General features: G+C 40.5%; 1 protein-coding gene across 1 annotated transcript in view; it reads right to left on the bottom strand.

Annotated features, from left to right (window-relative positions):
* Positions 1-112: 112 nt before the first annotated feature.
* Positions 113-25218, bottom strand: part of ANKS4B (ankyrin repeat and sterile alpha motif domain containing 4B) — a 104245-nt gene continuing 79139 nt past the window's right edge. The window contains exon 2 of the mRNA XM_077448992.1: positions 113-3706. Coding sequence (XP_077305118.1) covers positions 2656-3706 — 1051 coding nt within the window. The 3' untranslated portion in view covers positions 113-2655. The remainder of the gene's footprint in view (positions 3707-25218) is intronic.

The raw sequence follows: 25218 nt of genomic DNA, 5'->3' as shown, positions 1-25218 counted from the left end.
AAATGAATTATCCCCACACTGGGTGGGTAAATGTGCCTGTGACAACCCAATCACAACTTTCAGGAGCTTGATTTTCCTATAATATGAATAAAAAGAAAAGAGCTCCAAATGGTTCAGATAATCCAAGGGATTTATTAAAACAGTGCTAAAAAGTACATGAAAAAGTACATAGAAAATTGTACAAGAAAAATGCCACTACACACCCATGTATTAAAATGTGACACCCCAACATAATAAGATTGTGTATAAAACATATACAGTATAACCAAGCAGATCTATATAAACAAGTTCAGAACCATATGTAGATTTTAGACCACAGGATTGTAAGGTGTTTAAATCTTCAACCCAATACACTTCTTTTTTGTTACACAAGAATTTCCTGTCACCACCTCTCCTATTCTTGGGTATATGGTCTGTTAGCATGATCCTCAGTTGTAAGATCGAATGAGAACATCGTTCTCATTTTCATATTCTCATTTGATCCCACAGCTGATGTTCATGGTGATAGATCATATACCACAGACTAGAAGAGGTGGTTATAGGAAATTATTGCTTAACAAATAGGAAGTGTATTGGATTGAGCGTTTAAACATTCTACAACCCCGTGGTCTAAATACAGATTTTTATCTGCACTTGTTTCTTTAGATATAGAGATCTGCTTATATATGATTTTGTTTGTGTACAATTTTATTATGTTGGAGCATATTTTATTTGTAATATATTTATTCATTTGTAGTTTGATGTATCTATTTTACTTTGTAGATGATTTGAAGAATGAACATTTGTCTATATATGCTGTGCAGTTGGATCTTGTGTATTCAGTAGTTCTAGCCTGAGGAAGGGCAGTCTTTGGCCAAAAGATTGTTTCTATTTAGAACACTTGGGTAGGGATTTCCTGCCCTCTACTGTCTGAATTAGTAAATGCCCATAAATATATTATGTAGCCACTCTCTGCCCCTGGATGTTGGCTTTGAAACCTCAGAAGGAGGAAATAAAGAGAGAGAGAACGTCTCAGCCATATGCCCTGTCCATGCTGCTAAATCCTGCATCCAGAAGAGACTATTATAAACTACTAGGGAGGGACTAAAGCAGGCTGGTCAGACAACAGTTGGAGGATACACCCATGGCTGCTGATCTTGTCTTCAGGTCTCTGACACAAAAAACAGATGCCACATCATCCTCAGGGGCCCCTGGAACTGGACTTTACAGAAACATTAATTTCGAGGCATCGCTATAAATTACTATATGTACTATACTATATGTATCTGAGTATATGTGCACAATTCCACTAGGACTCCTATTGGGCCCTTTGCTGATAATACCTGTTTTTACATTGGATGTATGTACTATCATTAATCTCTTCCTATATAAATCTTATAGTATAAATATATTATAAAGCATTATTTCTATACCGTATGCATTTATATATTTATGGTTAATGTTATTTGCTGGTTGCAGTAGTTCTTCAGCTCCCAAATACTTTGATTAGTGTACTTATTAATTTTCCAGGAAGGGAATCCCCTCTTTTTACAAAGGCCCTGTCCTGGGTGGAGGCACTGCCAACTGTATTATAAAACCCACCCTTCCACTTAGTGAAGGTTCTGGTTCTCCTATTTACCTACATGTGTAACACAATATCCCCCAAATGATGTCTACACTTGTATTGTTATTTTCTTTCGAAATAATTATACAGAGTGCTGCAACCTCAGACTTTGTTATTCTATATGTTAAGGCTGCTGGGGTCCGCCTTGTTTCAGGAGCACCATATCTATACCTATACATTGGATTTGCGGTTTACTCAAATATTTTATTTAAATATATATACACACACTATACTACCAACAGTATTGGGACAGTCTTAGTTCGTAGGGTTCGATATTGAGTTAGCTCACCCTTGGCAGCTATAACAGCTTAAACTCTTCTGGGAAGGCTGTCCACAAGGTTTAGGAGTGTGTCTATAGGAATGTTTGACCATTCTTCCAGAAGCGCATTTGTGAGGTCAGGCACTGATGTTGGATGAGAAGGCCTGGCTTGCAGTCTATATTCTAATTCATCCCGACCTCAACACATTTGGGATGAATTAGAGTGGAGGCTGCAAGCCAGGCCTTCTCGTCCACATCAGTGGCTGACCTCACAAATGCGCTTCTGGAAGAATGGTCAAACATTCCCATAGACACTGTTATAGCAGCAAAGGGTGGGCCAATTCAATAATGAACCCTACGGACTAAGACTGGGATGCCATTAAAGTTCATGTTCGTGTAAAGGTAGGCATCCCAATAATTTTGATAATATAGTGTGTGTGTATGTGTGATACAGTATATATATATATATATATATATATATATATATATATATATATATATATATATATATATATACACACATTTAAGATAACAGTTAATATTTAGACAAAATAATTTAGGAAGAAAGCAAATGTTGTCATTGAAGACTGGTAATAGTAGGTAATTTTACCTATCATATCACACACAATGTAGGCTACAAAAGAACCAGCGGAGTAGACACTAGATGTCAATAAATGTCCGAGTCAATATTTTATTACAATTCCTTGTAGTTTTGCCTTGCATTTGTGTCTTTAATATTTGTAGAACCATGTTTCTGATATCACAATCATACTAAAAGGGTGATTTTCAAAATTCATAACTTAGTGTCTATAATCTTTCCAGGCTTTTTCAGGGCTTGATTTCTTTTTTCTACTGCATTCAGGAGCTTCTTTCTTGGACCAAGTTGGATGTTTATGTTTTGCAGATCTTCATTAGTACATAAAAAAAGAGAATCTAAGTCTATCTTCTCTCTTAACAGTGTGACATGAAGCTCCAGCAAATTATGGGATTCTAGAAAGACCTTGAGAGGCGAGCTTTCTTCCTCCTCATCCATATCTACTTCATCATTCCAAGCTATGTTAATATTTTCACCATCATCTTCATTTCCATTCTTGGCATCCTCAGCAAACAATTCATTTTTAACTTTTAAGGTCATGTCATCTTCAGCTGTGAAATTCTCTCCAAAATCAGTGTTGATTCCCATTGCTAGATTTCTCCTGAAAATCATGTTCCCAAGGCCCGGTCGATTAAAGATAGACTGCTTTTCTTCTTCCGTATCTATTTCTTCTTTAATTTCACTAAATACATCTGAGATCCTGGTACGCTGGCCTCCACTACTTTCATCTTTGGAAAGAATATTATTTACTGTGTCTTGATCAACTGTATTTTTAGCTTTCTTCTTCATTTTTAGCTGTAGTGTGTCCCTTAACCCTTTTGTCAAACTGCTCATGGTAGAGGGAGTAGAGAAACGAGCACCGACAGAACCTGATAGTGTACCCTTTGCTGAGTTGACTGTTCCGGTGTCGTTTCTGTTGAAGTTTTTGTTCATCTGACTCTGATGCTTATCTTGGATCTTCTCACATTCTTTAATCTTCTTTTCGGCATCTTTCAAAGCTTGTTCTTTTAATTTAGCTACTCTTTTAGGGTTCAAGGATGTTTGCTTGTTGGCTGCTTCATCCAGAATCTTGATGCAATCTGTATGACCTTTCAAATTGGCCACATCCAGTGGTGAATGGTGTTTGTTGTCCAAAGAAAAAATATTTGCTTCAAAATTAACTAGGAAGGCCACACAATTTGCATGTCCTTTTTCAGCTGCATGGTGCAATGGAGAGTTTCCCCAGATGTCACTTTTGTTTGGGTCCCCACTGAAAGAGAAAATCATATAGATAAAAATATTTAAAATGTAATGTAAATGTCTATTAGCATAAAATGATTTTGTTTTTTTTACCATGCTACAAAATTGATTCACACACTTTGATAACCTTTCAGTATAGTGGTAGAAAGATTTATTCTCTTGAATACTGTGGTCTGCCCACCTGCCATGGTGATGATGAAGGGGCTGTAATTAGCTGTATAATTCATTTCATTAACTTTTTTGGAAATTTAGCTGGAGGGGAGAAATTGAAGCAGCTTCAATAAAAGGGCAGGAATAGAATACAAAATTAATATATTAACAGTCCAAATCAAATATTTTCTGAGTTCAGTTCAGCAATAACATCATGAGGTAACGCTACAATTGATCCAGTAAAGTGATCAAGCTCAAGAGATAGAGTACAGTATGTGCATAGCCTACAGCTAGTTTTATCTCAACAGGACTGACCGCAGTCCGCAGAATTTTTACAGTGCCGACCACATCCATAACTACAATTCTTGGGGCCCCATTACAAATTTATGATAGGACCTCACTATGACCTTTCTGTGTGATACATGCCAAGATCAACTTGGACTGTTGTGTAGATTATTTTAAACTGTATATCTAACAAATTTTCTTCTCAGTTTTGAATGAAATGGGGAATGAATACCACCATTGTTTACTTCCTGCCGGTAAAAATTTTACCAAACAAAAAGTGATGGGAACTCTCCAACATCAACACAGACACAAATAAAAATGCTTTTATTTAGCAGAGTAGGGGACCACTTTCAGATTTGTATTTCTGTCTGTATACCTATTGCAGATTTACCCTTATCTCCTGTTTGGTAAAACATTGTAAACAGGACAGGAAGTGAGGAGATATCTCTGCAATGGAGCCCTGGATAGCAGAAGAAACCAGACAGAAGTTCTAATCCTTCCTTTCTCGCTTCATACATACAAAAAATGCTGTGGGTAGAAGTTGCCAGAGAAGAGCATCAAAGTAAATAATTAACATAACAGCAGCAGCAGAATTTTTCAGCTTTAACTTATCTTTTTGGAGTATCAGATTATAGTGCTTTGGTGTAAATTCCAAACTCGTCCACCTCCCCAACAAACAAGTGCTGAACGTTGTGGTTTAGCAATCTGTATAATATATTGTTGGTGCTCCTATGCACAATTACTCTATAACCTCAATTAAAAGTTCTTTAAACTGTGACTTGTTTTGCAGAATTACAAATCTCAAATGAGTTTAGGAGAAACTCTGGGATTTATAGCTTCACTGCAAACAAGGAAACAGTAAAGCTATACTAAAGTCAGAAAGTCCACTCTATTTTCTTTAACCCATTGTCTACAAGGGAACATCTGTTCACTGAGCTCCCCTCCAGTGAATGAACCTGAAGGAAACATGCATTTCATCACTTTTGAGTTTACAGCTGTAATTTTCTAAAGCGTTGGCTGGAGAAGCAGTTGATAAAACACAGTCAGTATTTGAATAGCTTAATTTGGGTTTATAGGTGACATTATGGGTCTAATAGACCCTTAGTTTCTTCTTAGCCCCACACACATACATATGTAAATGAAGATGTCAGGTGCACCTACGTGAGTGTAAGGCGGGGCCAGCTGTATCTCATGTGACCCTCACAGATAGCTGGGCACCAACTTTACATAAAGGGTTCCAGGGCACCATGAATTTCTCAGCCCCAACCAGATACTATCCTGTGCATGGATTGTGGCCTGAGGCCTAGACTTTCTATTCTCCTGCCCCTTTCATTGATAACTCCCTTTGCCCTAGGAGTACTTACAGTCTTGGTACACTTCCAGGACTCTAACAGCAAGGTTTGTACCAGTAAACAGAGCTCTCACGCATTCCCCAGGTATTGGCTGTAGTAGACACTTCCCTAAATATCCAAAAAGAGGCTCATGGTTGCAAATAAACCTCTTTAACTCGCTTACAATCAACAATGAAACTGTCTGGATAATGGCAAAGGCATAGTCCAAATATTGGCCTGCATTACATAACAGTGCAACTATCTTGAGGCATGAGATGTCTTGTGGCTCATCCTGAATAATGCTCAGTCCTTTTTCTATTTTTTAGATTTGATCCCCTATGATTGTGCACCACAGTCCCCGGAGGGGAGAATTAAGTAGAAAACCAAAGCCCTTCTTCTCTCGCTGTCCAATATTCCTCTTCTTACCAAGGTAGCTCCCAACTTGGGATCCCAGAGCAGTCCCTCCCCCAAAGGGGAGAGCAAGAGCATCCTCAGCAGGTCTTTCTCTTTTCAAAATTTCCTTGGGCAGATGTCTCTAGCCCCAGCTCTACCCACCTTAAATAGCACTACATGGGGTCCTGCCTAACTCCACCAGCCTAGTTGCGCAAATAGCAATTGTGTTACACATATTCGTATCAACATGCATGCTGGAGTGAAAGAAATAATTATAGGGTCATCATAAATGGTTAACTCTAAACTGATGACCTATAAAGGTTTTTGGGTAACAAAGATTCCTGGACACACATTTTTATGGCTTGACATGTTTGGTATCTATTTATTTGACACAAACTCATCTTTTATATTTGACAAGTTTGGTATCTATTTATTTTATATGTTATCAAAAAAGGCTAATAGTGTATATTGAGATTGTGTGCACTAAAATTAATATTATTGTATTTTTATGGAAAATAAAGTTTTAGGAAACGTGTTAATATTGTGTTAAATGACAGAAAATATATAATGTGTGAGGTCTGAACTAATCGTCAGGCATAACATGTACATTTAATATGTATGCATAAAAAGCAAATGCAGTTATGGAAGGGAACTGGTTGATTTGATTTATGTTCAGTGTTTTGAAAATACATTTTAAATTTTTTTACCAATACATCAGAGCTTGACTGAAACATTGTATTGTATAATTCCTCCCTCTCCTAGTGTTATAGAGGGTGGTGCTCAGAACTAGGTAACCCTTGATCTGCATGTTCAAAATTATGGCTGCTCAAAAGCAAGATACTGAAAGCCATGTATCTTTACCAAGAGCAACTGACTAACAACCAGAAATGCTGGAATAAAAATTTGTGCCACTGTGTGGTGCCTTACAGCGGAGTTTAGATGCAAAGTTTTCATGTCAGATTGGACTGTACTTGTAAAATAAATATATAAAATGCAGAGTCATAGTGGAATAAAGTCTTCTTGTAAACTGTAAATATTTAAGCTGCCTCTTTTCATTTGTATAATCCTTAACGCATTCCTGGGATTCTTAATATCTACAGAGCTTTATTATGCAATTATCTGCTTTAACTTCCATGAAGTTGAATTTGGTTTACCTCCCCCAACCAAATGCAATGGGTGGTCTCCCAGCTGAATGGGCAGACATGGGTTGCTAATAGAGCACACCAGGTTTTTGGGAATCCTGGTATGTTCTGAAGGTAATCCAAGCATGCAAGCAACTGGGGATACTTGCTCCATGGTCCTGCAGCTGCTTTACAAAGTGAGTCCACGGTTTTACTTTAAAAAGATAAATCCTGTTACTGTTCCTGCTTGTTTTTGCCTCATGATGGTTACTGTCTTATTGTTTTCAATTGAAATGTTCAATAAAAATATTTTCAACACTAAAAAGATAAAACATGAAAGACCTATAGCGGAGGAGAGCAATACAATCCCAAGACATTCTTTAAGTATGTAAATAGTAAAAAAGGGAGGACAGACCATATTGGCCCCATAAAGAATGAAGAAGGACATCTGGTTACAAAGGATGGGGAGATGGCGAAGGTATTGCACTTATTCTTCTCCTCAGTCTTCACAAGGGAATCGGGGGGCTTCAGTAACCAAAACTGCAATGTTTATTCTCATGACACATCACAGTAAGCATCTCCATGGTTAACAGAGGACAGAATTAAAATTAGACTTGGGAAACGTAACATTAATAAATCACCAGGACCAGATGGCTTGCACCCAACAGTACTTAGGGAACCCAGTCGACTAATTGGCAGATAATTTTTCTTAATTTTTACTGACAGTCTACTGACTGGAATGATACTAGCTGATTGGAGAAAAGCCAATGTAGCACCAATATTTAAAAAGGGCCCAGAATACATCCCTGGGAATTACAGACCAGTTAGCCTAACATCAATAGTATGTAAACTCTTGGAGGGGATGATAAGGGACTATATACAAGATTTTAGTAATGGCAATGGTATCATTAGTAGTAATAAGCATGTATTCATGAAGAATCGTTCTTGCCAAACCAATCTATTAACCTTCTATGAGAAGATGAGTTGCCATCTAGATAAAGGAAGGCCCGTAGACATGGTGTATCTGGATTTTGCAAAAGCATTTGACACAGTCCCCCATAAACATTTACTGTACAAAATAAGGTCCATTGGCATGGACCATAGGGTGAGTACATGGATTGAAAACTGGCTTCAAGGGCAAGTTCAGAGGGTGGTGATAAATGGGGAGTACTTGGAATGGTCAGGGGTTGGTAGTGGGGTCCCCCAGGGTTCTGTGCTGGGACTAATCCTGTTTAATTTGTTCGTAAACGACCTGGAGGATGGGGTAAACAGTTCAATTTCTGTATTTGTGAACAATACTAAGCTAAGCAGGGCAATAATTTCTCCACAGGATGTGGAAACCTTGCAAAAAGATCTGAACAAATTAATGGGGTGGGCAACTACATGGAAAATGAGGTTCAATGTAGAAAAATGTAAAATAATGCCTTTGGGTGGCAAAAATATGAATGCAATCTATATACTGGGGGGAAGAACCTCTGGGGGAATCTAGTATGTAATAGGACCTGGGGATCCTAGCAGATGATAGGCTCAGCAATGGCATGCAATGCCAAGCTGCTGCTAACAAAGCAAACAGAATATTGGCATTGATTAAAAAGGGGATTAATTTCAGAGATAAAACGATAATTCTCCCGCTCTACAAGACTCTGGTCCAACTGCACCTAGAGTATGCTGTCCAGTTCTGGGCACCAGTCCTCAGGAAGGACTGTACTGGAAATGGAGCGAGTACAAAGAAGAGCAACAAAGCTAATAAAGGGTCTGGAGGATATTTGTTATGAGGAAAGGTTGCAAGCACTGAACTTATTCTCTCTGGAGAAGAGACGCTTGAGAGGGGATATGATTTAAATTTACAAATACGGTACTGGTGACCCCACAATAGGGATAAAACAAGACTCGTGACCACTCACTAAAATTAGAAGAAAAGAGGTTTAACCTTAAACTATGTAGAGGGTTCTTTACAGTGAGAGTGGCAAGGGTGTGGAATTCCCTTCCACAGGCGGTGCTCTCAGTGGGGAGCATCGATAGTTTCAAGAAACTATTAGATAAGCACCTGAATGACCATAATATACAGGGATATACAAGGTAATACTGACATATAATCTCACACACAGACACACACACATAGGTTGGACTTGATGGACTTGTGTTTTTTTTCAACCTCACCTACTATGTAACTATGTAACTTAGCATTTAGCAGTTCAAAAAGGAGTTACTGACCTAAAAACAAAGATTTGAACTGCTTAAACTCTTAACTGATGCCAGATGGGTTAGTGGTGCTGCACTATGACTATTTTCTTTTACCTACCATGCAGTGTGGTCCCATCACTGCTAAGATCAAAGGTACTCTAAAAACCAGCTCCATGTTATAATCTTTTAGCTGATATTCCGGTTCCTATCTCTCCGAAAATTGCATTACTCTCAATACTGCCCGGGTCTATTAAATCGCAGAGACAAAGATTGCTCCGTTTTTTTATGTCCTCTGCTAGGCAACTGATACCTGCTTATTGGAAGACGACGAATACTCCCCCATTGTCACGGTGGGTATCAATTATGAATGACACCATGAGAATGGAGGAGATGTTGGCACTGGACAATGACACTTACACCAAATTTATATCTCAATGGTCGATCTGGCTCCGTTTCTCTTCCTCTGACACCTTAATGAACCAAATCTTGAACGCATAGGGACACTGTGGGCTCTCTCTTACCCTACCCCCCTTACCCATATCCCTTCCCCCTCCCCCCCTTACCTCCCCTCTCCTCTCTTCTTGCTATTCAGCTTTCCCCTCTACCACTTTGTTCCTCTTTATTTTGCTCCTCTCTTCCCTTTCCTCTTCTCTCTCTCTTTCTGTCTTCTTTATGCTATTGATTAAACATTGTCTCATGTAGTAACCCATGAGTATTTCTCACTACTGTGGTCTCGTAGATCGGAGAACAGGCCGTCTTCCCTACTCTCCAAGCTTCTCGACAGGGACTGGCTGTGGCCGATAGTCATTAGCCGGCCCCCCGTAAATGTACTCCTGTTACTGATCCTGCTTGCATTTGCCTCATGATGGTTACTGTTTTATTGTTTTCACTTGAAATGTTTCAATAAAAATATTTTCAACACTAAAAACCAGCTCCAGGTGGGCAGTCTGTACTAATTCGCCTTAACATAGTAACATTTAGGTGCCACTAGGAATAGTACTACTGTAAGCCCAGAGTGGTGCAACGACACCCCAAGGTGTAGATTCTTGATGCCCTGGGTTCCCTGGAAGTGGCTTGAATGATGCCGAGTCTCATTCAAATTTGAAAAACAGTAACAGGATGGAGTAGAGCAGGGTCGGTGAACCTTGGCACCCCAGATGTTTTGGAACTACATTTCTCATGATGCTCTAGTACACCGCAGCGTTCATGAGCATCATGGCACATGGAGTTTGAAAACATCTGGGGTGGCAAGGTTCACCATCACTGGAGTAGAGCTTCTGCACATGGGACAGACAAAAAAAAAGATTGTAGTTAAATATGCTTTTTCATTTATTATTGTTATTAAGAAACACTGGGCACATGTGTGTATTATCCTGCAGTTGGACCACTGCCTTTCTTCAACTAAGAAATTATAAAGACACTCAAGGTATTTAGGTAATGTCAGGAAAACTTTGCTGTCTGGCATGTGAATGGGCTGGTGCATTGCCTTCACACAGGAGACTAATTCCTCCCTGACATATTGCTTATTTGGTGGCATGCCACATAATGACTTTTGAACTCCAAAATATTTTGCATTTACATAAATAAAACAGAATAACTGATTTACTTCATTGAACCCATGTGCAGTGCTGCAACTATAAATTTAACAGTCACATAGTAACAGGAACACTACAGGTGGCAAATGTTACAAGACTTATATCCCTGCCGGGACCCATTTCTGTCTCGTGTTGGAGATTTTCTTTTTCTTCCTTCTTGTAGAAATGAAATCATTTATTTTTTTTGTATTTATTAACAGGAACTGCCTTTTACAGCTCACATGCCTTTAACACTTTTATGAAGACAGAGTGACAGCCAGTGTGTTGCTGTTAGGATAACTTTAACCTTCACCTCAGTTACGGATATTCCATCTAATGGATCCGTAATGCTTCTTCTGTGAGATCCTGTATATATGGAATTTGCTTATTTAAATCATAGATCAGCTTGTACCCAGTAGTCTCACAGACACTTATTGCTCTTGTACGAGTGCATAAAATGTGACTGTGTTATTCTCTTTTCAGAGGCAAATCTGTATAATATCCAGAGGCCTGAGACCTACTCTTAGAACTTAAGACTCTAAGGAAGATTCACACCACCAAGACAAATCAATGTAGCGCAGAGATGTGCCCCCAAGTCAGCAGACACAAGAACCCTAAACCCTAAGTCAACCAGAGAGGAACCAGTGGATGTGCAAACCATCACCTTCATGAACATAGGATGCCATTTAGCAAGGCTAACTTAAGTCAAACACCAAGTGCTCTTTTTTCTTTGACTTGCCTCATTGGCATAGAGTAGCATATTGCAAACAGTCACTTTTAGCCTAATAACAGAATGCCCATTGCAGACAGAGGTTTTTAAAAAAAAATAAGGTCTTTCCCAATTAAATAAAAATTTAATCATATTTGTTCATAAAGATAGTTTCTACATTTGGGAGGACAATCTTCTGATACTATGTAAAATATTTTTCCCATCAACAGTGGTACTACACTTTTAGGCTTGATACTAAGGTGCAATATCAAACAATTTGTTTAGTTGGAGAAAGCAAACATTTTGCTAGTGACATGTATTCTTATTTGATGTAGTTAGATGGTGCAATGCATCTAGTTGCTGCACAATTATTAACTGCAAGGTCCAAGGAAGGGACTAAGTCTGTAAAGTGCTACAGCTACAGCTTGCAGTCTGCTGAAGACACCAGGCTTTTCGGACGTCATTCAAGCCTTTGAGAATACTAGGACACACTATCACCTGATGGAGATACACTGTACCTGGGTAGACACACTACTGTAGTTAGTTTAAGGCCAAAGATGTTGTTCATATTGAACTGTTATGCTGCAACTTGTTCAGTAAAGTTACAGTAACCATTCTGAGTCTGAAGTTATTCAATGGGGTGCACGTTGGTAAAGCATATCTAAAGACTCAGGGTCTGTAAAGCACAAAAGGGGTATGAAGTAACACCAATACAAAGGGTTAACTCGGCAAGATAAGGAAGAGGAGTGTAGTTGCTAAGACTAACCAAGTATGAATTCAAGACACCAAGCAACCAATCATTAGGCGTGGGATCTGGTAAGGTGACAGGTCCTCTGGTAGCGAGGGGGTCGATGTTCTGGCTCCCTCTCTAGTGGTCAGTATTCAATAGCAACTGGATCCAAACCTGCGTTATGGCCTGGTCACAATGGAAGGAAGGAGTTAATGAGTGCACGAATGAGGTCTGTGCTTTTTGCAGGCTGGGACTCCATTCTGTTTGAAAGTGAGCTAACAGAGGTACACTGGACTAGTTGAGTGGGCACAGGCTCAGCATTTCCCTCCTAATGCAACATCTACTAAAGTTAAAGTGTGTAGTGACATGGCACAGCACTTTGTTGGAGGAATTCTGCACTTTTACTGCACACTGTTTAAAGGCTTATCTCTAAGTCGGGGAACTGCCTTAATGTTAGATTCTTCACATGACCGCAGTCTCCATTTGAACTTGGGCATTAATGAGCGTACTCCATGCAAAAGGTACCCCCACGTGCAGGGTAAAGATAACCCCACCCACATACTGTACTTGGACTGTATTCAGTTATATAGTCCCACATGCCAACAACACCAAATATGTGAGAATGATCTGTAGTGCAGGTGAGGTTTAGGACTGTGTAAATTGTTCATACAGTCTCTATAAAAAATGCCCTTCACATATTGGTAGCTGCCAATGTGCTGCTATCATGCAGCACAGTGGTGACTGGTGCTTAATATATTGAAGGGGGCGGCAAACAAACCCCCCCTCACTCATACTTCTGCCACCACCACAACCGCCCCCCCCCCCCCCATGGGAGATGGATGAGAGTCCGCAATCTAACCCAGCCCCTCCACGGGAGACGGACGGGAGGCTATGATCGCTGCCCCCGGGAGACGGCCGGGAGGCCTTAGCGTAAGGAGGCTGATGGGATCCAAGCTGAGATGAAGAGATAAGCTTGGGGCTTCTCCTCCCAGTCGAACAGGAATTGGGTCCTGAGACTCCCAAGCCAATCAGGTCTCAGGACCAGCTTCCTTATTGGCCGGGATGAGAATCAGGGAGACAATAGCGAATATTAATTCGCTATTGTCACACAACTGGGTGAGCTCAGGGTGCAGTGCACCCTTTAAGCCAATTAGAGCTTCAGGCTCAATTTTATTGACTATCTTTCTTAGGGAGGCAATATAACTCTTCTAAAAACAATACCAGTCTTCTGGGTATGTTTGGTCATTGCCTGTTGGACCTACAGCAGCAAGGGGCAGATGTAGAATTTTGTAGATTGAGAGGATATGTGGAAAGCAAGGAAAAATGAGGCGTGTGGGCCTTTTGCTGCCTGCCAGTGTAATTGAGGTGGCTGCTCCCACAAAACTTTAAAGACTTGGCAGTAAGCTGTAACTGCAGGATCATCACAAGCAGTTACTAATCACTGCCTGATGTACCTTCCCTCTTTGACACTGTTGCTCTTTTTCTCAATAAGTGACAACAGGAATTCTTGTGCATTTGTTTAACCTTGCAGAAAAAAAACAAAAAAAAAAACACTGTTTATCTATCTATCTATCTATCTATCTATCTATCTATCTATCTATCTATCTATCTATCCCTTATATACAGTGCCTTGAAAAAAGTTTCATACCCCTTGAAATTTTCCACATTTTGTCATGTTACAACCAAAAGCGTAAATGTATTTTATTGGGATTTAATGTTATAGCCCCCTTTACTCTGATAAAGTCACCTAATTAGTAAACATAGTCCACCTGTGTGCAATTTAATCTCAGTATAAATACAGCTGTTCTGTGAAGCCCTCCGAGGTGTGTTAGAGAACATTAGTGAACAAACCACATCATGAAGGCCAAGGAACACACCAGATAGGTCAGGGATAAAGTTGTGGAGAAGTTTAAAGCAGAGTAATAAAAAAATATCCCAAGCTTTAAACATCACACGGAGCACTGTTCAATCCATCATCTGAAAATGGCACAACTGCAAACCTAACACAAGACATAGCTGTCTACCTAATCTGACAGGCCAAGCAAGCCGAGCATTAATCAGAGCAGCAAAGAGGCCCATGGTAACTCTGTGGGAGCTGCAGAGATCCACAGCTCAGGTGGAAGAATCTGTCCACAGGACAGCTACTAGTCGTGCACTCTACAAATCTAGCTTTAATGGAAGTGTGGCAAGAAGAAAGCCATTGTTGAAAGAAAGCCATAATAAGTCCTGTTTGCAGTTTTTGAGAAGGGGGACACAGCAAACATATGGAAGAAGACGCTCTGGTCAGATGAGACCAAAATTGAAGTTTTTGGCTTTTTGAAAATTCTTCTACATACACTATTTTGCTGTATAGCACTGTTAACTTTGTCAATTCACTTATATCACTGTTTGAATATATGCTATTAGGGAATTTGATTCCATTACACATTTTTATTGGAAGCGCAGCACATTGAATATATTTATTTGTCACACACCCATATGGGAAAGATATTACATAAATACTAGTTGCTCGTAAGAGTTTAATGAATACATTGTTAATACACTTTAACATTTATTTAATGAAAAATAAAAAATAATTTCTCTTCCCTCTATTTCACAATAAAAACCACATACTTTCTCCCTCTTTTATTGTGGTCTAATTAAGAACCCCAATGATTAAGTCGTATTGACGAAACATGTCTGGGCGTGGCTACACTGCAATTATTATGAGCTTTTAACGTTCGCATGTACCGGCCTTTGAGTGTGCAGTGCTTTTGAAGTGGAGAAAAGTGGAGTGGATAGGAGAGCGAGCGGAGTGGAGGGTGAGACTTACAAGTTGTTTTTGGGTCTGCCGAGACCGCACTACATCGCGTTACCACTGCGAGTTCCCCACTTTGGAAATTTTATGTTGAAGTGCCTTTGTTTGATGAAAAGGATGTAAGTGCGATAATTGAAGGTTTCGTGTGCTGTTTTAAATAAATAGTTTTACTATACTTCACTATTGGAAGCACTTTTTATCTTTACATGTGGAGTGCGAATTGTTTAAAGAACACCTTTGGAGTCATTTGATACCCTTGGGGGATATTAAGCGATATTGCCGAGCATGAGAGTGCAAGGCATGTTCTATTGGTGAGTGCATTTCTTAAGGGAGCGGTGACACTGAGCACATATGGTGTGGTGGAAGATTGCTTCAAGTCACTTCAAGATTATCTGTTCACTTTTGGAGTCTAATCACTTGGATGTTTCAATTATTTAATTACTTACGGACTTGAGTCAGAATTTATGGACACTATTATTATTGATCACTTTTTTCACAGGGTGATTGTTTAGGTTTATTCATTTAGTTGTGCATATTAGCGCTACTATTTTATTCATTTGAAATCACACATTTATATATTTTTTATAAGTACAGTGCCTTGCGAAAGTATTCTGCCCCCTTGAACTTTTCAACCTTTTGCCACATTTCAGGCTTCAAACAAAGATATAAAATTTTTAATTTTTTGTGAAGAATCACCAACAAGTGGGACACAATTGTGAAGTGGAACGAAATCTATTGGATATTTTAAACTTTTTTAGCAAATAAAAAACTGAAAAGTGGTGCGTGCAAAATTATTTGGCCCCTTTACTTTCGCATGAAAAGTCGCACAAGTGTGAAAAGGGCCTAAATTACAAATGACTCAGATCTGGTTGCAGATGTGGAAATATGGGACAACCTGGGAACTGGCAATTACAGGATATTTACATTCAGCATAAATCATAGGAAAAGGAGGCATTAGGGTTTGTTCTTGGATAGAGAGCTGGCTATGGGGCATGTCCAAAGGGTGGTGATAAATAACATGTATTCAGATTGGTCTGGAGTGGTAAGTGGGGTACACCAAGGCTCTGTCCTGGGATCAATTCTGTTTAATTTATTTATAAATTATATAGAGGATGGGATAAATAGCTCAATCTCAGTGTTTGCTGACAATACAATAATAAGCAGGGCAATATCATCATAGCAGGATATAGAAAGAAGACCTCAATAAATTAATAGGTGGGCAAATGAGGTGTAATATTGAAAAATTTAAAGTAATGCACTTTGGGGTTAAAAATATAAATGCAAGTTATTGACTAGGGGGAAAACCTCTGGGGGAATCCAGGATGGAGAAAGATCTGGGGGTCCTAGTAGAAGACAGACTGAACAATAGTATGCAATGTCAAGCTGCAGAAAGCAAAGTCAGCAGACTATTAGCATGCATTAAAAAGGGAAATTACTCATAAAACAATAATCCTGCCAATTTATAAAACTCTTGTTCGGCCACATCTGGAGTATTCTGTTCAATTCTGGTCACCAATCCTCAGGAAGAATGTGCTGGAACTGGAGAGACCAGAGAAGGGCAACACAATTAATAAAAGGAGTGAAGGATCTTAATTACGAGGAATGACTACAAGCACTAAGGGCCGTCAACAGGGGGGTACGGGCAGTACTGAAGTAAGGGGCCCGAGCGTCCCAAGGGGCCCGCTCTACCTACAATCAACTGCACCATTGTGGCACCCGGCCGTTATAGAGAAAGAAGCCTCCTTTCACTACTCACACCTCCCCCCCATGTCACCGCCTTTCTAAATAGCCCCTCAGCAGGCGATCGCGGCCAGCACTAGCTTCCCTTCCTGAGGTGGAGCCGGCTGGCTGCTTTTATTTACATAGGCCGGGACAAGGTCAGGGGGTGTGGTCAGCATGGTGGCCCTAGCCCTATCTGGTGTATGCATTGCAGATATATACCAGAGAGCAGCATGGAGGGTAAGTTACAAAAATTGTGTGTGCGCTGCTGTGTCCCATGTGCTAACAAGCTGGCATGATTGTGGAAAATGGATGAGGATGACTCTGGGTGGAAATGAGTTGCCCTGTTTAGAGTCTCTTCATTATGTAACTCATCCCCACCCAGACCCCACCTCATACATTTTCACAATGCAACTCAATCATCTTCATCCCCACCCAGCACCATCCATCCCCCTCTACCATGCATCCCCATCCAGCACCATTCAATCATCCCTCTCCACCATGCATCCCCACCAAGCACCATCCATCCATCCCTCTCCACCATGTATCCCCACCCAACACCATCCATCACTCTCCAAAATGCATCATCATCCATCCATCGTTCTCCACAATGCATCACCATCCCCACCCAGCACCATCCATCCTTCTCCACCATGCATCCCCATCCACGTCCAGCACCATCCATCCATCCCACTCCACCATGCATCCCCACCTAGCACCAATTCATCCCTCTCCACCATGCATCCCCATCCACGTCCAGCACCATCCATCCATCCATCCCTCTCCGCCATGCATTCCCACCCCCACCCAACACCATCCATCCATCCCTCTCCACTATGAATCCCTATCCCCACCCAACACCATCCATCCCTCTCCACCATGCATCCTCATCCCCACCCAGCACCATCCATCCATCCTTCTCCACCATGCATCTCCATCCCTGCCCAGCACCATCCATCCATCCCCACCCAGTACCATCCATCCATCCCTCTCCACAATGCATCCCCATCCACATCCAGCACCATCCATCCCTCTCTACAATGCATCCCCACCAAGCACCATCCATCCATTCCTCTCCACAATGCATCCCCATCCACATCCAGCACCGTCCATCCATCCCTCTCCACAATGCAACCCCATCCACTCCCAACACCATCCCTCTCCACCATGCATCCCCATTCCCACCCAGCACCATCCATCCCTCTCCACCATGCATCCCCATCCACGTCCAGTACCATCCATCCATCCATCCCACTCCACCATGCATCCCCATCCCCACCCAGCACCATCCATCCCTCTCCACCATGCATTCCCACCCAGCACCATCCATCCCTCTCCACCATGCATCCCCATCCCCACCCAGCACCATCCATCCCTCTCCACCATGTATCCTCATCCCTGCCCAGCACCATCCATCCCTGTCCACAATGCATCTCCATCCACGTCCAGCACCATTCATCCTTCTCCACCATGCATCCCCACCCAGCACCATCCATCCATTCCTCTCAACAATGCATCCCCATCCACATCCAGCACCATCCATTAATTCCTCTCCACAATGCATCCCCATCCACGTCCAGCACCATCCATCCATCCCTCTCCACAATGCATCCGCATCCACGCCCAGCACCATCCATCCATACCTCTCCACAATGCATCCCCATACACGCCCAGCACCATCCCATCCATCCCTCTACATGATGCATCCCCATCTATGTCCAGCATTAAAATAGTGTTAAAATAAAATTAGGTAGACCAAAGGACTCAGGGGATGGCCAGTGAGACTCTTGAGAGGAGATATGATAGTGATATACAAATGAGTGAAAGAAGACACAGGGCCACACAATGTGTTTTAACCTTAAGCTGCAGGGCGATAAGAAATCGGAACTCTCTTCCATAATTGGTGGTGTCAGCAAAAAAGTATTGATAGTTTTGAAAGACTCTTGGATGTACATCTTAGCAAACACAATATACAGGGATATGGTAAATGATTAGCAAGATGAACACACACGCATTATTCAACCTTACTGACTATGAAACTGTGAATACTGTCTTGTTTCTTTTTCTTACATTGCAGCCTAATCAACCTGCCTACATATTCATAAGCAAATGTAGAATATGTGTGGTTATTATCTTTAAAATAATACTGTAATGTTTACAAACTGTGTAGTGAATGTACAATATGTGCAGCTATTATCTATTTCTCTAATACTTTTTCTTTATTTCATGATGAAAACGGCCTTGCCTCTCCCTCTTATATTCCAGTCTAATCAAGCTGTTTACATATTATCCAGTGAATGTACTTGTCTCCCTATGAGTCCACCACCCCAGTGCAGCAAGATAACCCCGTACTACTGCCTCACTGAAAGTCCAGCTTCCTTGTACTGCAAGTGACTTTTGCTAGCACTCCTTCACTCCTGTAAGCCAAGTACCAGCACCCAGCACTGCCTAATTTCACTCCTTCTTAAATTGCAGCTTATTCAAACTGCTTACATATTTTGAAGTACATTATATGTGTATAGACAGAAAAGCCCATCCATATGGGTGGAAAAAAAGTGCTGCTCACCCCAAATTATGTAACAAAACCAAAAACAGAAACAAAAAGCTTCCTGGGAGCTTTTCGTTTCTGTTTTTGGATTTAATTTATGTGGCTATTGTCTTTGAAATGATATGCTCTAAATTTTGTTTTATTATAGAAAACGGCCTTGTCTTTCCCCTAATAATTGGTCCTAATCAACCTGATTACACCCTTGAATGTACAATATTTATGGATGTTGTCCCTGATAAAAGAAATTCTAATGTTTATTTCATGATAAAAACAGCTTCATTTCTTCTCCTTTTATTGTGGCCTAATCAAGATGCTTACTTACTGTGCACGGACCACAATATTTGTTACTATTGTGTCTTAAATTTTTGTTATTTTATTACAAAATCTTACTAGTCTCTTCCTCCTATATTGTGACTTAATGGAGCTGCTTACATACTGTGCAGCTACTGCACTGTATGCGTGGCTATCGTCTCTGTCTCTATAATATCACACTCTGATTTTTATTTGATAATAAAAACTCTCTGGTCTCTTTCTCTTATATTGCAGCATAATAAACCTGCTTATATACAGTGGAGAAAATAATTATTTGATCAATAATTATTTGATTAAGTTGACAGGACTGTGTACCATATGATCACATACTGTAGCCAGTCTGTTGGTTGGCAGCGGATCAAATACTTATTTTACTCACTAAACTGCAACTCAATTTATAACATTTGTATCATGTGTTTTTTTCTGGATTTTTGGTTGATATTCTGTCTTTATCATTTAAAATACACCTATGATAAAAAAACAATGATAGACCCTTAATTTCTTTGTAAGTGGGCAAACTTACAAAATCTGCATGGGATCAAATATTTTTTTTCCCACTGTACTTTTCAGAGACTGTAGAATATTTCTGGCTAATGTCCCTGAAAAAAAAACCTTCACATTTTTACATGTGACCCACGATGGTGCCAAACTTCCCATGCCCGTCATTTAACAGCCTCTTGCCTATTAGCCTCGAAAATGGTTAGAGGTGATTTTCAAGATTGCAAAAGCTTCAATGGTGTTTAGGTTTAAGCTTGAAATTGTCAGTCTTTACAAGAGATTTGTCCAGGGCTTTTTTTCAGTGAGAAAGTGCAGCTCCAACACCTCCAGCACTGAATGTATGTAATGGCAAATGGTGCTGGCATGTACTGGAGAATCTATTAATGCTGACTGCTGGGATAAATTTAAGGGACGGTATTCAGAGATGGGTAGGGGTTGGAGACAAGATGTAATTCACAAGTAGGGAGTACCTGCACCCTATTCGCTGATAAAAAAAGGCCTGGATTTGACCAAATATAACCCGCAACCCAGACACATTGCCTATGTACACACGATAGGATTTTCCGACAACAAAACCATGGATGTTTTTCTGAAGGATGTTGACTAAAACTTGTCTTGCATACACACGGTCACACAAATATTTTCGGAAGTTCCCAGCAGCAAGAACACGGTGACTGTGAGCATGCCTGGACTTTTGTGCGTCGGAATTATGTACACACGCTCGGAATTTCCGACAAAAAGTCTTGTTGTTGGAAAATTTGAGAACCTGCTCCCAAAAATTTGTTGGCGGAAATTCGAGACAACAAATGTTCTATGAAGCATACACATGGTTGGACTTATCCAACATTTGTTGTTGGAAAATCGTGTGTACGGCCCATTACACTCATATCTACACATCAACAGATAACAAGAGTTCATTCATTTATTTGCCACAATATTATTTAATAGTAGCCCATAGCTCTCATAGTGGTGTAGGTCTCCCAGGCACAAATAAAATGTAGCCTGACACTACTGAAAGTGTTGCAGTTCTGTTTATGCCAAGCCCTTTTTTTTAAAAACTGGTATTCCTGGAAAATCAATAGTTTTAGGTAGTAATCAACTGGAAAAAGTTTTTTATTGTTATGTCTTCCCAAGCATGCTGAAAACTGGACTGCCATTGGTTAATTTTAACTCAGACTCTACTTTTGCTTTTATTTTTTATTAAGAAATGATTTGAAAACAACAAATCTCTTTACCTTTTTCAAAATGATTGTCTTACAGAAATAGAAAAGAACATGAAACAGAAAACAAAACCAAACAATGTGGCTTACAGTGGAGGAAGATACATGTACAGTATGTGATCATTGTATTTTTTCTTGTTCATTCTTTTTAATGTTTTTAAAAAATGAGGGTGATACAATTATGCAAGCAATGAACAATCAAGGGTGGAAAGGAACAGAACATCACTGTCAGTGTAAATACAGTAACATTCTGACAAGGTGTAGAGGTCAAATATAGAAAACAGACATACCATTGCTTCTTTATGGTATGAACAATGCTTCACCTGAGTCATTGTATTTATACAAATACAGAGAAAACTTATTTTTGAAACAAAAGTTACAATATGTTCACATTTAACATTATGATACAGTTGTCAACATGGAGAACTAATCAATAAAATGGCTTTTACTGTTAATAAATAATGTTTGTCTGTATTCTCGTATTTATCATGGGCAGCTTTAATGACCAATGTTCATTAGCAAGGGGAACAGATCAACTACAGCTCTGTAGACCATGCTCTCTAAATATTGTATGCATGGTTAATGCAGAGTGTGCAAGAGCAAGGTCTTTGAGCCATATATTCCACATTTTTTCAAATTTTTGAGAGCTAATTGTGTTGGTCGACGTCAGTGGTGCCCCCCCCCCCAATCCATTTGTCTACCCCTATTCTAAATGCAGGGTGCCGGATGCATAGATTTCAATAGGGTTTTGTGCCGTAGATGCAGGGTGAAGCCACACCGAGGAGGAGGAGATGCAGGAAAGAGCCAAAGCTTCTAGATGGGGTAAGTGCAGGGCTGGTGAGGAGGACAGAGGAGCAGAGGAATGACCAGGGGAGGGGGGGATGTGGCAATGGGTGCCTTGTTTGCCACCCCCAAAATATACAGCACCATCCGCCACTAGTAGACGTTAAGTTTTCTAGGCACAGAATAGTATTTACCTTTTCTATCCACTGTTGTGTTGTAGAAGTTTGGCATGATAGCCAATATGGTGACATTGTTTCCATAACCTAGTACAGAGCTCTTGCTACTGCTATTTCCAAGTGTGGATCTCAGTGAAGAGTTCCAAAACTGATAAAACTTCTATTGTTGGTTCATTGGAGCATTGAAGATGAAATGTGCAATTAAAGTGATATTAAAGCTTCCTGTTTAAAAACAAAACAAAAAAAAACAAATGTTATGCTTACCTGCTCTGTGAAGTGGCTTTGCACAGAACAGCCCGGATCCTCTACTTTTCAGGTCCCTCGCTGGTGCTCCTTGTTCCCCCTCCTCAAGCAGTGCCCCCAGAGAAAGCTGTCTGCCATGGTGGGCACCGCTGTGTGCTTGCATAGAATGCATTAAGCCCTGTGTACGTGGTTGGACTGTCCGATGCAAAATGTGCGATCGGATCTTGTTGTCAAAAAATACGATCGTGTGTGGACTCTATCGACACACAAAGTTTGAGAGCAGGATCTAAAATCGTCTAAATTCCGATAGTGTGTCGACAATTTGGAAGGACAAAGTGCCACGCATGCTTGGAATAAATTATGAGATGAAAGCTATTGTCTACAGGCATGTTTATAGTCCTGTCGTACGTGTTCTACGTCACCGCGTTCAAAACGATTGGATTTTCCGTCAACTTTGTGCGACTGTGTATATGCTAGACAAGTCTGGGCCAAAATCCCATGGATTTTGTCCTTGTAAAGTCCGACCGTGTGTACGGGGCATTAGGGTAAAAACAATTTCTGTCAGTAGCAAACCAATTTTTGGCATTTATAGAACATGTGAAAAAGCTCCTATTGTCCATACATGCATCTAGGGCACAGTGGGGAGGGGTTCTGCGGGGGAAACAGTATAGACTATGCAGTTGCATATATATAAAAAAACAGGTGGTCCTTATCAAGCCGGAAAGGAGCCAGAGGACCAAATGAGCATACAATGTATGGGAAAGTAGAAAATTATTTAAAGTTTATTGATGAATAAAAATAGACATACAACTCCTCAATGGGAGGTAGTAATGCAGACATTGCAGACTTGACAGATAACCAGAGATACCAGCATCAAGTCATCTCTGGGTGTGGCCACAAACAGCACAGGACAAAGACAAGACACACTACAATAAAATACAAATAAACAATCGCCTGGGTGAGCATGCCACGACAATTTTCATGTACAGTTAAACACAATTTATGTAAGTGATAAGGCCTGGGTATCCATATAGGGGTCCCTGGAAGGCTCGAGCCCACAAAATAAATGGGAGAGGAAGGGAAAAAGGGTGAAACGGAAGGGGAGGGAAGGGAATGGATGTTAAGCCTTGAGAGTGAACTGTCTGTAGTTAAAGAGAACACCACCAGTAGAGTCAATATGTGATGTGAGAAACAAAAATGTTGCACCAAAGAAGCCGTTGCTACTGGAGTGTAGAGGAAAATGTCTGTAGTTATTTCTGGTAAATGGCCGGAAACAATGTCCTGTATAGAGATAATGGGGATAATACCCCTATCAGGACCAAACGAATAATGTCAGAACCTGACCGTTGTACACCTGGTTACTATGGACTTAAAGCACTTATAGCTATAGGCTAGTATTACGTATCTATTGACAAAAATCCCCTCTATTTTGCACAGTGTCACAAGCAAGTGGGAGCATGGTAATCAAGCACTGCATCCGAGGCACTGATTAATGTCTTTCATCCACGGTACTTGTAATCACTGCACACTGCACAGTGCAATCACTGTTTGGCGCGTACTTCTCCTTCAGGTATAAGCGGTCTTCACGTTAGATGACTGCTATCAGGTCCCCCCAACCTCTCGTGCTTGCCATGGGCTCACTTCTGGGATGCAGTGGAAAGGAGGCGTCATGTGACGCTGGTGACTTCAATGCATTTCACAATACAAATCACGTAGCTTTGTCTGGACGTATAGAAGTGCCTGTGACTGTTCTTTATCACAGCTTCACGCCACAGAAGGTAACCGTCCCCTTCAAATTGTTAAAGGAACAACGTGCATTATGTCCAATGCCCTGTGATCATTGCTTGGCTCAAATTTAGGGTATTTGTTATATAATGGCAAAAAAATAAGGAACTTGTTTATACACATAGGGGGAAAGGGGGAAAGGGAAGGGAGGGGGGAGAAGAAAAAAAGAACACAAAAGGACAATACTGAATTAACATCATAACCCCCCATTTAGCCCTACTTTTTAAGATGTATGGCTATGGGTGATCAAAGTACTGTAAGGCTACTAAAGTCTGGATTACATGCAACACATATTGAATATCTGCGGTGACCTGGCAGTGTGTCACACCGCAAAAAGTCAACACCTGCATATTGAAAACACACGTTTTTCAGTTATTGTTACAATGAAAAGACACCCCTGGAATACCACGTGATTCAAAAATTGCATTCCAAACAACCTCACAGACACCCACACATGCTCATATTCAATTCATACAGCAACAACAAGTACAGTTCTATGGTGCACAAAATATACTTAGAGCTGTTTTGATGGGCCAAAGTACATTCTATGTCTCAAGAAAGGCCTGTAGGTTCAATTCAGTGTTCAAACCTAATAGAATTAGCGATTTTAAATGGTAGATCCACCATTTTTCTTTTTTCAATAAGATGCGATTAAAATCGCCTCTTCTTGGTGGCAATTTCAATATGTAAATTCCTTTCACAGTCATGCCTTCCATATTTCCATCATGATGTTGGGCAAAGTGCTTGACCAAAGGTTTTTCAGCATCCTTGGCTTTGATTTCACACATGTGTTCTCCTATCCTGATTCTTGGGGGGGGGGGGGGGTTTGTCTTGCCTATATACATTTTTCTACAGGGGCATGTTATCACGTAGATCACCCTAGGAGAGGAGCAGTTGATAACATCCCTTATCTGAAATTCCCTCTCTCCAAAAGTGTCACAAAATAACTCTGATGTGTGGACAT

This window comes from Lithobates pipiens, unplaced genomic scaffold, assembly GCF_037356315.1.
Source record: "Lithobates pipiens isolate NorthernLeopardFrog02 unplaced genomic scaffold, aLitPip1_a1.2 Scaffold_22, whole genome shotgun sequence".
NCBI classification, from domain to species: Eukaryota; Metazoa; Chordata; class Amphibia; order Anura; family Ranidae; genus Lithobates; species Lithobates pipiens.
Note: the sequence above shows the minus strand (reverse complement) of the source record. Positions and strands in the feature narration are given on the sequence as shown.